At 35.6% G+C, this 15,232-nt stretch overlaps 1 protein-coding gene across 2 annotated transcripts in view; it reads left to right on the top strand.

Annotated features, from left to right (window-relative positions):
* Positions 1-15,232, top strand: part of LAMA1 (laminin subunit alpha 1) — a 99,987-nt gene that overhangs the window by 73,157 nt on the left and 11,598 nt on the right. For both annotated transcript variants that reach the window (XM_027676316.1, XM_027676324.1), the window contains 15 exons: positions 470-680; positions 916-1,032; positions 1,120-1,283; positions 2,411-2,549; positions 3,793-3,886; positions 5,092-5,208; positions 6,229-6,411; positions 6,718-6,872; positions 8,622-8,765; positions 9,567-9,700; positions 9,857-10,007; positions 10,533-10,657; positions 11,939-12,089; positions 13,213-13,357; positions 13,984-14,125. In XM_027676316.1, coding sequence (XP_027532117.1) covers positions 470-680; positions 916-1,032; positions 1,120-1,283; positions 2,411-2,549; positions 3,793-3,886; positions 5,092-5,208; positions 6,229-6,411; positions 6,718-6,872; positions 8,622-8,765; positions 9,567-9,700; positions 9,857-10,007; positions 10,533-10,657; positions 11,939-12,089; positions 13,213-13,357; positions 13,984-14,125 — 2,172 coding nt within the window. The remainder of the gene's footprint in view (positions 1-469; positions 681-915; positions 1,033-1,119; positions 1,284-2,410; positions 2,550-3,792; positions 3,887-5,091; positions 5,209-6,228; positions 6,412-6,717; positions 6,873-8,621; positions 8,766-9,566; positions 9,701-9,856; positions 10,008-10,532; positions 10,658-11,938; positions 12,090-13,212; positions 13,358-13,983; positions 14,126-15,232) is intronic.

Here is a 15,232-nt window from a genome sequence, read left to right as displayed (position 1 = left end):
TTTGATATTTAAACTCTGGACTCTTGGATATATGCCTTTCAGTTCTGGTTACTTGTTTCTTTCCATTGTCAATTCTTGTAACTGATGTTTTGATCTTACATTCAAAATACGAATCACTACAATTAGGATAAAGAGCAGGCCTAGAGGAAATTTTCACAGAGATTTTGATGTGGGGGATGTCCCAATTTAAGACCAAGCAAATGTGATTTATACTAACTCCCTTTCCCCTCTAATCATCACATACAAAATTTTTGAACTGTATTTCTGTCCTCTCCCCCAACCAACCATCTAGTTGCATGGTAAGATGAATAACTAAGCTACCATGTGTATGTATGCTATTGTAGAAAAATATTGTAGACTTTTGTAAGAAGATGCATTTAAATTAATTTAATGTCTCCATTTTCTCCTCAAGAAATCCATGCCTAAGTTTCTCTTTCCCTGTTTAATTTCTGATTCCTCTCTTTGTCAGAGCTGTGGAAAACTTGTTGATCCAGGTTCAGAAAGAGTATCTTAAACCCCAGCAGGAACTTGCTGAACTAAAAATGGATGCAAGCCAGCTCTTGGCAAAGCACAACAGGAGAATTCAAGATGCCCAAGACCTGGTGAATGAGGCGCTCGTGAACATCAATGAGACCAATCGTTTGTTTCCTCTTATTTCTAGTAACCTGGCAGAGTTAAATGTAAGACTGGATAGTCAGTATTGTTGCATAAGAAATATCAAATATGAGATTGTGTTTAAAAGCTTCTTTTTGTTTTTTTTTTTAAACATATTTTAACATTTTAATATGTACGACACCTTAAAAACTCAAGGGAAACCAGGCCCCTGTTTGAAAACCAAAATATTATGTGTTATGTGAACTCATCTGCACTAGCTGACTTTACAGACTACTATAAAACACTTGATTTATGCTATAGGACAAAAAGCTAAGTATAAAAGAAGGTGAAGAAGTCGCAACCATGCACATTAAAGAAGGGAAGGTCCTAGTGAATGCTGCTGCTGCTCTTGCCCAAGACGTAAAGAACTCAACATCTGTAAGTCCTTAAGTTTTAACATCCTGTTTGACTCTTGGGTGTATTTTGCTCATGAAAAAAAGAAAGAGAAAACATTTTGTTTTGCAGAACCTGGAAGTCCACCAGGATGGGTTACTCCTGTGGAGCAGCAAACTGCGACATCATGTGGATGAGCTGGTGATGCAGATGTCTGTGAGAGGAGTGCTTGACCTGGTATACAGAGCTGAAGACCATGCCACCCAGTTCCAAAGACTTGCAGATGCACTGGAGAGGTGATTAACTCAAGAATTATGGAATCATGACATTTATGTTATGTCACATTTAATATAAATCGGTAGTAGCTTAATCCACTAAATAAATTTCCTGCCTGTGGCAGGGCAGTCGTACTAGATGATCTTTAAAGGTTTCTTCCAGTCCAGTTGGTTCTGTGATGAATTTTTATTCCTCATTTCATTTCAGTGCTTTTTACTTTTAATGCAGTGTAACTTTGTTAAATGATATGGAGGAGGGTCGATTAGTTGTGCATTTTTTGTGGCTGACTTACACAGTAATTAGTGAACTATAAAATATGCAGTGAGTATATCCTGGTACAGCTTGAAAAGCTTTTGGTCTGTGTATGAAAACTTCTTGACAATACGTCTCTGAATCTTGTCAAGAAGCTATTCTTACTGTACCTCTTTTATTGCTGCTTTCAAAGCATTTTGCAGAAATGAATGGGTTGCAATCTCAAGTCTACTCAAATGCACTTCTAGAATTCGAAGTTGCTAAGTCATTCCAGTTAATCCAGTGGAAATTAATTTTCTATCCCAGGAATCCTTATAGGATGCTTGCTGTTTTGTCTTTTAAAGTCAGCTAGAAGTTAAATTATATCACACTGGAAAATGACATGTATTTTTAAGTTTGAGAACATAAAATTTTGCTCTGAGTAGCATTGAGCAACACTTGACTTCACTACAGCCACATAAATTCAATAGAGCAAAATTTGATACAGTATAGCTTTCAGAAGCGTATAATTTCCTCCTAGATTCTGTATTTCTCTACTTCGTTTTTGAGCTCCACATAGGGACCTGTTTCTGTTTTGTTTAGGCAATGTGATTTATTTGTTTTAAGTGTCTTTATAAATTGAAAAACTGAACATAAACAGAAAGGAACAAAAGAGAAAAAAAAGATGAAAAGGAACAGAACAGAACAAAAAGGGAAAAAACATAGTTGAAAAGCTCTGAACTGATTTTTTCAATTCAAAATAATGAATTTAAAGCCCGTTATGCAACATTGGGCAAGGTGTGCTCGTTTTTTTCAGAATGCATCATATATTCTGGGAAGATGTGCATGCTTTCATTGAAGACATGGATCTTAGTGCTTGATTGAAAACAGAATTACTTTTAAATTGTTTATTTAGTGGCCTCTCCAAAGTAAGAAATGTGACTCTGAACTCAACTGCTGCTATCTACACCCACTCCAGTGTTAAAAGTGTGATTGAAAGAACAGAGAGCTTGGCAGATGATGCATCTAGAGTCCTGAATGGCCCCTTGGATTTAGTAAGTATCAATATTAGTATTTTAATGTACATCTTCCCCTCTTATTTTGGAATATTTCTTCTAATTGTTTTTGCACTTGCTGAAACTTGAGTCTTCTTGATGGAGGCATGTCCTTCTTGTGGCGGCCTGTCCTACCAACTTGTATATACTTTATCCTGAACCCATACTTCAAGACTGTAATGGTACCCCATTTCAAGTTCTGTTTATCTGTCTTTTTTCTCTTCCTCAGTTACCTTTTTTTTGGTTAGTTTTCTTTTTAATGTATAATGCATGACTAGCTGTTCTGGATTTAATTCTATGAGGGTTTATATCAGTCATCTGACATGCATTCCTGTGGAATTAAAGTTCCCAAACCTCTAGTGCTCCCTTCCACCTTTGGAATTATTCAGCTATCTCCTTATCTGACCTGTCCCTCTCCCATTTCTATCTGGGTATTCCCAATCACAACTATTTTGCTCAGTTGACAATGTTTCACAATCAAATGTATGTTTGTGTCTCATCTACCATCCCTCTGCCTTGAAAGATTATCAGATTGTTATTAAAACAGTAGATTAAAAAGACCTGACCAGTTTCCAATCTGATCTTCTTACTTTCATATTATTCTATTTTCCCCCTTATACCTCGTTTTGCTTTTCCTTATTGTAAACCCAAAGAAGGAATGGGCTATATTTTACAAGTGTCATGCACATTATACCTGCAGATACAAATATGTGACAATGCATTTACATGATAGTGATCAAAATACGCATTGTTTTTTGCATATGTTATTATATAGTGCTCTGTTTTATTAAGGCTTTGTACAGCATGAATCTTTCAAGATATTTTCTCAGATTTTTTTTCTGTTGGAGAAATGGATTAGAACAACACTGTCAAGAATGGGATTTTGAAATATCTCACTTTAAAGTGCTCAGTGCTTGAAATTTTGAATTTGGCCTGAAACTAGAATTACTGATGTTCCAAGAGACAACACTGAATCACTAGCAGTGTTCAAACTAGAATTTGATAGATTTTGTTTAATGGTTGTCTTTTTTTATTAACTTGGAAAGAGATTTAATGTCACATTCTTGGATAAATGATTGCAACTTGTGGTTTTTATAATTGATGCTTAATAAGGTAATGAATACAATATCTCCTAAATAATGAGAATGTTCAGTAACTTGAAGTAGATATCTGCAGATTCTTATATGTTTTCACCTGAATTCCCGTTTTTCATATGTGGCAACTCAATGTCTGTGCTTTTCAGCCAGAGGAGTCTTTCAGTCTACTTGGAAAAGAAACTCTACTGCTTAGCTCCGAATTTCAGAGTGAGGCTAAAAATCTGAAGAAAAAAAGTGATGGTCAGTTCTTTAGAGTTCACATTTCTACCTCTATTTCTTTTTTCTATTTTCTGTTTTGTGGAGGTTTGTCCTTTTTTTCCCTTGGCTTTTTTAATGTGGTGTTTTTTTAAAAAAAAATTAGCATAAGCTAAGGTAAATATGACTATGTACATAATTTCATACAATTAATATTAATGTATTATGGAGTCATAGTATTTTCATTTTTGGGGTAAGATTATAATTTTTTCTCTGTAAACATTTAAGAAGTTGGCCTTCACTATTCCTCATTTACCTACAAGCAGTGCCTTTTTTAAATGGCTGTTTTTCCAAACTTCATGAATTAAATCATTAGATATTGTGCAGTAGACAAAAAACCCCACAATTTGTGAAAAAATCAATTAATCCATTTTTATTTAATAAATCATGGATTGCACAAGTCTGTAGGATGATATATTTAAACCATAATCATTTTTACTTGTTTGTTCTACACAGCTGAGATACAAAAACAAGCTGAACTTTGTCTCCATAAATTTGAAAATACTTTTTTTTTTTATTATTACAAAGATACCAGCAAGGGATTGAAGTCTATACCACGAAAATTCAAAAGCATTTTGAACACAGACTTTGTGTAGGAGCAGAAGCAGGCCCCAGGTTAAATTTCGGACAAAATGAGACAGAAAGTGAAGGTTTCACAGAGTTAAACTGTGACTGTAAAATATCAATGGCTTTTAATATCAATGGCTTTACAATTATGGAGGCATTTTGTGTAGTTCAGATGGACAGAAGTGCATACCTTTTTTGTTCCTTCTGTTCTACATATTTTTATTTCTAGTGAGAGGATTCTGCAAACAGATCACAAATATGTAGAAAAAAACCCACTTCCTTGGCTTCTGTCAAATACCACAAAATGTGAAGAACTCTAATGAAAATTATTAAAGTTCACAATCATTGAATCATTTTAATTTATAGCCTTTTCCTCACTATGTTTCTACCAATCCTGTCTCATAGAATTGGCCAAAAAGGATAGCTTTGAATAGAACAGTGCTCACAGGAGTTTATCTGTTCATACTGCATTCATTTTGCATTCCTGTTTGTAAAATGCACTTTCTGTTGGAGGGGAAAAAAAAGTTCCATTGATTAAATAAATGAATGCTTGTTATCCCTGTAGTTGGGGTTTGTGTGGGTTGTATGGTATTTGTTTATGCATATGTTACTTCTTTCAACAGGACTTTTATTTGGATTGAATGGGTTGAACAAAAAGGTAGAAAAGATTCAGGAAAGTACTAATAAAATTGTCAACCGACTTAATGATTCTCTGTTGACACTAAGAGTATTGCCCAACAGTAAGTGAAATTTATATTAACATTCTTCTTATTACAGAAATGTCTAGTACAATTGTAATAAAATCCCATTCATTGTCTGATTGCAGAGATGTAGAAATAAACTATATTGGAGACTACATTTAGGCTTCTTCCTTACAAGGAATATTTTACATTTTTTTGGTAAACCCACTAGACATAACTGGGTTATCATATAAGGTCAGTAATCTAATTCCCATTTCACATAACTGTAAATCACGAGGACCTCTGATAACCATATAATTACACTGGTATGAGAAGAGACTGAAATTTTAGAATATTTAATCCCACGTGCAGAGAAATTTATATATGAAACGGTGAGATTTTACTTTGTTTTGATGACTTGTTTCAAAATGGTTTATACTGCACTGGGAATCTTACAGTCTGCATTTAAATGTTTTTTTCTTGTAAATGTTGGCTGCATTTAACTGATTAAAATGTACTTTTCTGGGCTTTTCCTAAACATAAGAATTCTCCTTTTTTTTAGTCATTATTTTGAATAAAGGCAGGACCTAGGGTTTGTGGAAACTAATAGAGAAAATTACTTTCAAGTTGTGAATAGGAGGGGCCAAAATACTTTGCCAACCTTATTAATCTTTTTAAGTTAGAAAAACACTGATAAAGACTTCCTGTCAGGGTTGTTTGATTCTAGTGTGTGGATTAGAATGCTAAATTCAAAGCCTTAAAATACCAATTTTGCAACTCAGACTCTTAATTCATGCTTTAGGGTGATGTTAATGATAAAGTCACACTGGATATTAATTGCAGGATGCTATCTAACATAAAGCTAGGCACTGAAAATTAAGGCAGTATGAAAATCACAGGAGTGTCCTTCTTAATTCCCAGTTTAACATTGTTTAATTCCAGTTTTGTTGTTACATTTCTTCAAGTTGCCTCTTTTCTATCTGGGCAGAGATTCGTGGTGGCATTGCCCTCTGTATAGGCATTTGTTAGTCCCAAGTATGTATCAAAGTTTTGAATTTTTTTTTTTATCCTGGGTTTCAGATACGAGGAAATACATGCTTGAAGTGAAAGAGCTGGCTGTGTCTGCAAACACCAGTGCTATGGTGGGTTTAAGTCACTTTGGGGATTTCAGTCAAAAGCTAATGAACACATCTTCTACATTGTCCCAAGTTAATGACACTTTGAGGAAAACAAGTGAACTTATTACTGATTCATCAAAAACTGGTAAGTTTACTGCCTCATTGCTCTATAGAAATGTCACTTCTTGCAGAAGCAGTACTAATATTCAGTTTTAATAGGCATTAAATATGAGTCTGATGGACTGAAGGTTTCTTCCAAATTCAATAAAAATGCATTAACTTTTTTAAAAGACCTTTAGAGGATTCACATGGGATACCCCTGAGTATGTGTATTCCTTACTGATGTTTAAAATTGCTGAAACCAAAATGGTCAGAAGCAGTCCACCTTGGCTAAGTATTTTAGTACCTTTTGCTTTCAGCCTGCTTCAGCATTTCATTTATGTTTTTGCAGCAATCACAGCTGAAAAACACGTTAAAGAAGTTGAAGCACAAGCAAGTCTTTTATTGGATAGGCTCAAACCTTTGAAAATGCTAGAGGAGAACCTGAACAGAAACCTGTCTGAAATTAAAGAGCTCATCAGCCAAGCCCGCAAGCAGGCAGCGTCTGTAAGTTCCATCATCCCAGACTTAACTGATTTCACGTTCACTTTTAGCAGGGAGGGTCTTTGAGATAAAGAGCCTAAAATTTACTGTCAAAGTACCTGGTTGTTCTGGAGTCTCACTAAAGTCCAAAGAGAAGTCCAACTGATTCTAAAATCATACTCGCCGGGCTGTTGGTACATTTTAAGGTTTCAGCATCACATTTGTTTTTGCATTTGTGAGTTTATCAGAACAGCTAGGTAGTAATTTATCTACTATTTCCTTCAGTTTCCTATAAAAATAGTGAAATACAGTATGTCAGAAAGCAGTCACAAGAGCTTTTGATGAGAAAGCAAGAGGAAGGGGAGGGGGAGGGTGCTGCTCTTCTTTTTAGTACAAGGTGTTAATTTTTGAGCTTATTTTCGAGATTGAGGTGGGGTGCCCCCATATAACATCAAGTTACAAATTTTTTATCAAGACTATTGATTCTATCAATAAATTTGCCAACTGTGGCCTGTCATGGCAATATGTTCTTCTTTGCAAGAAGCAGCTGTGCATCCAGAATACTTTAAGACAAATAGTATACTTGTTTTTAAATACCTCCTTCTCCCTTAAAGACAGCAAAAGTTTACTATGGATCTCATTAAACTGAGAGAAATATGAAAATGACTTTGCACTCAATAATTTTTGGTATGCCTTTGACTTTAGTGTGGGTATGTTATTGTAATGTTTAGGGAGGTTTTGTTAAGAAAAAAAGGAAAAGACTCTCAGTTCTTTCTGCAAATCTTCTTAATTATATGGTTATTGCTTCTGTTACAGTCTGCTGAAGCTTAATGAATCCACTGCAGAAAAGAGGGAATAGTACTTTTTGAAGTGTCGTAAGCCACAGATGTTCCTGGCGGGGTGAAAAGAAGTATTAGCAAAATCCCTTTTTCCAATTTTGGGAGTTTGTTCTGGTTTTTTTTTTTTTGTAAATTGTTACTACACGGAAGAAACTTTATATGTCTGTGTCCATATGCATACACACGTGTGCTATATGCATTTGGTTGTTACAGGCATATTCAATGAAGCTGATGGAGTTAGGGCTTTTCTGTTAAAATGTGTTTTCTGTCATTACACTACCAAGCTCTTTGGAGATGACTGCATTTAGCTTGAATGAATGTCTCATCAGTATACTAGACAGTGGTCAAAGGCATTAGTGGTATGACAACAGGAATAAGAATTTCTTTATTTAATCTTAAAAAAGTTGAACTTCTTATATATTCGCAAATGTATTTTTTGAATAATCTTATAAACTGTGTTATAACTTTGAAACAACCAGAAATATTACAGACTGTGTGCCTTTTAAATTTGTTTAAAAAAAAAACCTTTCTCTCGATGTAGACTAGAAATGGTTTCTTTTATTTTAAAACATTTTGAGTTTCTGTATCTTTATTTCCTGTTACTATTACAGTGGCTTTTACTGATATATGGGCTTCTGACCCAAGATTTATTGTTATTTTCTGAGGTGTTTGGATAGTTTATTTTACGGACTTCAAACCTTCTAATTGAGTGAGGGTATTAAGACAGATTTCATTCTTTTCTATTGTGAATCTCTTTGTCAAGTGATACCTGGAAGATTGCTAAGATCTAACCCGGGTGGCAATACTTAAATTGCATGGGAGTATCTCAGCAAAAATCTTGCATTTGTTAATCAGAAGCTAAGTACATACTCCAGAAATATGTGCTGTGTACAGTGAGACTTCTTTAGATTCCATTTCCTTCTTTTCCCCCCAGATTAAAGTTGCAGTATCAGCAGACAGAGATTGCATTCGTGCCTACCAACCCCAAATTTCATCTACAAATTACAACACCTTAACCCTCAATGTGAAAACTGCTGAACCAGATAACCTGCTTTTCTACCTGGGTAGCAATCGAAAGGTAACTTTCTAGTGTACATTTTCTGAAGGTGGTGGTAGTCAAATGTTTTAAATGACTGTAGTTATGTTTTTTCTTACTTGATTTCAAAGTAACCAAGTAAAGCCCCTTGCAGACAAATTTGGGGTGGAAATACATTTGTGCCTTAGATGATTCCAGAGATTCTCAAAGGTAGAGAATAAAAATACCTGATTCCTTAGCACTGCCTCTTGGCCGTGTCATGAAACTCTCTCTTCCTTTTCCTGTGTTGTACATTAACCTTGTGAAGTGTAACACTCGATGGAATGCTTTCATATAGCATGCTGGAGTGTTTAAAGTGATTTGCTAGGTAACACAGCAAAAGTACTTGAATTTGGCGCTCATGAGCATGGTGCATCCACCCAGTTTAAAAAGAGCTTGATGGCTCACTGCCACGTTGCCATCCTCCTCATTCCCTCTGTAATCCCAATAAAACGCACAGCTATTAGCTCCTTGTGGCATGCTATCATGTGAAACATAGTACTTCTTCACAAACTGGTAAGACACTTCACATTCTCTCAGAAGAGTATATTTCTATACATCTCTGTGTGTACCTCACATTTCTACTTATCTATAAAGAAAACATTCACCTACTTTTGTATAACCTGAGGGGGTTTTGTTTCATTATAGGTAAAACTGAGTGAAAACTTGCTGGTCCTGATTTTGCCAAAGTCACCTCCTATAATATGGGATGTAGGGACACGAATCTGGAAAGACTTTCTCCATGTTACTTGTTAAAATACACGTTTGATGCCATGTATTAGAATAAGCTCTGCTGTTTTTCAGACAGACTTCCTTGCAGTAGAGATGCGACGGGGTAAGGTTGCTCTTCTTTGGGATTTGGGCTCTGGATCAACAAGATTGGAATACCCGGATTTTCAAATTGACAATAACAAATGGCACAGAATACATGCCACCAGGTAATTAAAATGAGAATGTGTAAGTGTTGTACACAAACCATCTTCTGAGTTTTTCGGTGATGAGATTTTTCTTATCCTTAGAAAGAGAAGCCTATAGTATGTGTGGATTAAACCTAGTGATTTCTAAAACTATTTATTAGTATTTGTATTTGGCAGGTTTGGAAAAACAGGTACGCTCAGCATAGAGGAAATGAATTCCAATCAGAAGCCTTCACCTAAATCTGCAACCTCTCCAGGGACAGCCAGCATATTGGATGTTAACAAATCGACCTTAGTGTTTATTGGAGGACTTGGAGGGCAAATCAAGGTTAAATTCTGAGATTCTCTAAATGATTTTTAACATGTTTGAGAGATACTTTTGTGTTAGAAATAATTGCATGATTTGTTTACTTCATCAAGAAATGCCAGCTACTTGGACCGTAAAGCAAAGATACTATAAGGGTCTTCTAGTATCCTGAAGTTAATTTTCCCTGGAAATTTTTGCATAAAGTATTAACCAGCATAGGCTGTGTGTGCATGCAGGTTGTATAGACATCAAACAATGAATTTGGTTTTTGTTTGCATCCTCCATGGCTTCTTTTAATTTGCCATTGTTATTCATGCCATGAAGTGTGTAAGTAGGTCAAGGACATACTTATTTTACTTTTTTACATACTAATCTATTATGATTTGAATGATAATTGTTAATAGTTATGCTGAAGCATGTTGTTCTCTTGTTATGATTTATATCTACCAAAGTTAAAGTTCAAGGAAAACAACCAAGCAAAAATTTTGCTGCATAATTTTCGGAGTACTAATTAATTGTATTCATGAAGTATTTCTTGTCTTATAGAAATCACCTGCTGTTAAGGTGACCCATTTTAAAGGGTGCATGGGAGAGGCATCCCTGAATGGCAAATCTATTGGTCTTTGGAACTACATAGAAAGAGAGGGCAAGTGCAATGGCTGTTTTGGAAGGTATTTCATCTCTTTTTTTTTTTTTTTTAACAGATTTAGAATAATTGACATTTGTAATATTATATTTCTGTACTAACTAAAAGTAATGAGCTCAGACAAATTGCGGTGTTTCATTGATCATTAGGGTACTGTTCTGAAAACACTAATATGAATGTGCCATTGGTGTCAAATAATTTCATTGTATGGAATTTTCTCACTTTTTAATCACTTTTTCAGAAGAGCGTATTGTTGTTGTCTGTTTTGTCCATTGGAAGTAGGGACTACCAGCAAACCAAAATGTTCAGGAATCTTCATTTTTCAGTAGTTTCCAGTAAGACAAATTTATTCTTTCCTAGGGTAAGAAACAGTGTAAAGCAGTCTTATAAAACAAATCCATAGCAAAACTGTAGCTTTTGAGCTTGATATCTTTTGTGGATTGTACTATTTTTATGTTTAAAGAATTGAAAAGAAATACGCTTGTCCAGATTCCTTTTTACAGAATATTTCATGTAGAAACAGCAGAGGGTGCTGCTTGATTGTATGAGATATTTTTTAGAAGTCTTGTATTGCAGGGAAAGGGGATAACATTTACTTTAAGTGCAATTATGCAAAGCATTTTGATAAATGGATGACATTTTAATTAAGAGGGTGTATGCTGTAACAATTATTTTTTTCCTTTGGAATTCATTGGGGGTTTTTTTCATACATAAGGGAAGAACACACTTATCTTGTATACATCCTTCCCCAGGGCAAAATCATGTATTGTGAGATTCTATAATGAAAGTGGCCTTTGACTGGAATCCTTCAATTATTCATAACATCAAGTTTCAAGTCTCTTCCCACACTTTCTAAACATATTTCCTAGGGGCTACACCAACTGATCAGTACCTGAAGGGAGCCTACAGGAAAGATGGAGGGAGACTAGTTACAAGGGCATGTAGTGACAGGACAAGGGGGAATGGATTCAAACTAAAAGAAAGTAGGCTTAGATTAGATACTAGGAAGAAACTCTTTACTGTGAGTGTGGTGAGGCATTGGAAAAGGTTGCCCAGAGAAGTTGTGGATGCCCTGTCCCTGGAAGTGTTCAATGAAAGTTTGGATGGGGCTCTGAGCAACCTGGTCTAGTGAAAGGCATTCCTGCCCATGGCAGAGGGGTTGGAATGAGATGATCTTTGAAGTTCCCTGTCAACCCAAACCATTTTATGATTCTATGATCTAACTTTTCTTATATTTTATATAAAAATTACTGTAAAACCACAAATCTTCAGTTAACATTTTTTAATTGTTTTTCTACTTCTATAGCCCACAGGATGAGGACACTTCATTTCATTTTGATGGCAGTGGATACTCAGTTGTGGAGAAGGCACTCCGCTCAACAGTGACTCAGATAATAATATTTTTCAGTACCTTTTCACCGAATGGGCTTCTTCTGTATCTTGCTTCAAATGGCACTGTAAGAAAATGGATCAGATTCCTAAAGTGTCAAAAACTATGTTTAGATGATTTGACGGTTTCTTGCTTTCTCTGTTATTTTTCAGCTTACATATATTAGAGCAGTTTACTCCCTTTGTGTAGATTGAACCTGTAACTGACATCATAAGCCAAAGGAGTAAAGACAAGAACCCTGGAGATAATTCATTAGAGCAAATATTCATCTATACTAAAAACAAAATTAAACAATGAAAATAATTCCCCACAATCTGTTTCAATTTTAGAATGAAATTAACTAAAGGAAAGAAAAGAAAACAGTAGGGACAACAATCTAGTTTTGTTCAATTAGAGGAACCTTTTCAGTATGTAACATGTTTTGGAACTGAGCTTGCAGAAGGACAATGTAATATTAAAAAGACATATTGAATTAAATCCATAAGATGGGAATTCAGTAAACTGAAATAAATTAAATAAAAGTCCCTGCAAAAGCAATATAACCCAGACCCATCTCCAGACCTTCATTGTGATGTCATGCAGTTTACTGCGTACTTAGCTGGTGGGTTTCGTTTTCCTGAAGGAGGTCAAAGGTTTATTTTGATACAGATTGTTTCAGAGTTACTGCATTATTCATTTGCTTTATGTACTCAGTGCCTGAATACATTGCACAGTGATATCTGACTTAAATTTTACAGTTCAGAGGGGGCACTTTTAATGCAATTCAGAAAGTCTTTTTTACTGCGAGAAGAGGGTCTTTGCTTCTTCCAGAAAGAACATGATAGTGTTTTTGATCATTATGCTAGCAGTCAAATCAAATTACTTTCAACTTTGTCCAAAAAAAGAAAAATGTGACTCTGCTATTTAAGCCTCTTTCTGCCAAGTAATCTAACCTCATTGTGCATTTAAATAAGAATAACAACAAAACAAAACAAAAGAAACATCCTTGTGAGGTGCTTGTAACTTAATTTTCCTAGAAATAGGAAAGATAAGCATCTTGGCCCTAACAAATAGGTCAGGTACAAGAGTTACCAAACCTGTTTCATGCAGTAACCCAAACCTGCCAACAATGCATTCTTTTAGAATATTTAATTTCCAGGAATGTAATTTGTTGTTTGTTTGGTTTTGGTTTTGGTTTTTTTTCCTCACAGAGAGATTTCTTGTCCCTCGAGCTTGTTGATGGCAGAGTGAGGCTGACTGTTGATCTGGGTTCAGGACCTCTTGCTCTTACAACGGAAAACCGTTACAACAATGGAACGTGGTACAAAATCTCATTCAGTCGGAACAAGAAGCAAGGTAGGCTACAGACTGAGAAAAACAGGTGTCTGCACATTTACAAATACAAATATCTAATAGATAGCTGCAGGGAACATCACTGCAACCAAGTCTGATCACTTCCAGTGCAGTGTCTTAAGCAGCCACACTTGTGTTACTTTGCCTTTAGAAGGACAGCAGTGTAAATCTTATGCTTGGTTTAGCATATATTATAAGCAGCAAGTAGTGCAGAAACTGCCAGACAACATATCAATAGTCTCTAAAGAGTGAAAGATCTTTGTCCAAGTCTGTATATCAGAGATCATGTTTTCTGTTCTGCGTTTTAATAGTACCTAATACAACAGGGTTTTAGGGCCCAGGTTTGGGCAGTAATGCATTACAAAGAGGATATGTTAATAGCTATAAGATATTCTCATATGTATATATTTTCCTGCAGACTTCCCCAGATTTGGTTTTGGCAGAGAAGAATGAATGAGATTAACAGAATAGCTGGAAGTACAATAAATTACTCATTCTAAAAATAAGAAGATTGTCCATACATGTCTGAGTCAAGGAATACATTTTCCTTTATTATGGACAAGATTGGCAAATTGGAAGAATTTTGTATTCATGTCCTTTTCCAGATCTTTACTCTCTTTCATTTGCAGGAATTTTGGTGGTCATGGATGCATATAACCTTAATTATAAAGAAACCAGGCAAGGAGAATCTCCTGGGGTTGCTTCAGACTTGAACCGCTCTGATAAAGACCCAATCTTCATTGGGGGGCTGCCAAGATCGAGGACTGTGAGGTAAAGTGTCTTACTTTTCCATCTTTGCTAAGACTCTTGTATGTAGAGGGAAAGACTAACAAACTCTGTCTTCACTGAAATTAGAAAAAAATCAGTGAAGTCTGAATTCTTCTTTATGGCCACGTATACCACATAGTTATCTGTCCTTTGACTTCAAACTCTAATGTGGTGCTTTTCACTGGTAGGTCTCATGACGCTGCAGTTCAGATCATAATAAGTTTCTGTTTTCCTCCTCCATGGGTGATTTCCACTACAGCAGCTGCCATAGCAACCACGTGCTGTTAGGGTCAGGCTGTAGCAAGAATTCAGCACTGCTGTCTGCAACAATGCTCCTTTGATCTGTACCTGTGCAAGCCTTGCGTTTTCTGTCTGGCATTTTTGGGCAAAACTGCACTTAGGCATAAAGGTTCTACTTCAGAAAGGAATTCTTGTAATTCAGTTTTGTAACTTACAACAGAGGAGAAACAATTGTGAAGAGATCATCAAAAAACATTATGACTGCATATTTTATAGTATGTCTCTAGTTTATGTTTGAGTTTTTTTGTTTTGTACATCCATGCTGAACTTGGGAAGTCACATTTCTTCCACTGGCTTCACTGTGAAAGGATAAACATGGCAAGAGAAAATCGATTTAAGCTTTCTGCATGGTCTTGACAATAAGGTAAATTCTAGCACATTATTGGTCTCTGCAAAGTTATTGCAGAGCTGCAGACTTGTTAATCTTAGCTGGCATATCAACCTGTGAGGGATTATGGCAGGAGAGCCTTAGATTTCTCTGACTTAAACCTGGGACCAAATTAGGCATCCTCCAGACTTGAAAAATCAGAAAGAAATACTGTGTAATAGAGAGCTACAGTTACCCTTTCACACAAAATCCATTATATTCCAGCTAAAGATTCATCTTAAAGTTTTGGAAAATGGCCTGACCTGGCAACACAATACACACTTGTATGTTTCCATTTGGGCACAACATTATCTGACTCTTTTTAAGATTAGATTTAGCATCTGCTAAGAGTAAGACCTAAATTACCTCTATTTTCCCTTACACCAGGCTGACTGCATTCTTTAAATGAGATCTCTCTTTTTTCCTTATTGAAGAGAACCTGA

Source organism: Neopelma chrysocephalum, unplaced genomic scaffold (assembly GCF_003984885.1).
Source record: "Neopelma chrysocephalum unplaced genomic scaffold, ASM398488v2 Primary Assembly neopelma1_22, whole genome shotgun sequence".
NCBI classification, from domain to species: Eukaryota; Metazoa; Chordata; class Aves; order Passeriformes; family Pipridae; genus Neopelma; species Neopelma chrysocephalum.
The sequence above is the reverse complement of the archived record's forward strand: the minus strand, read 5'-3'. Positions and strand labels throughout refer to the sequence as shown.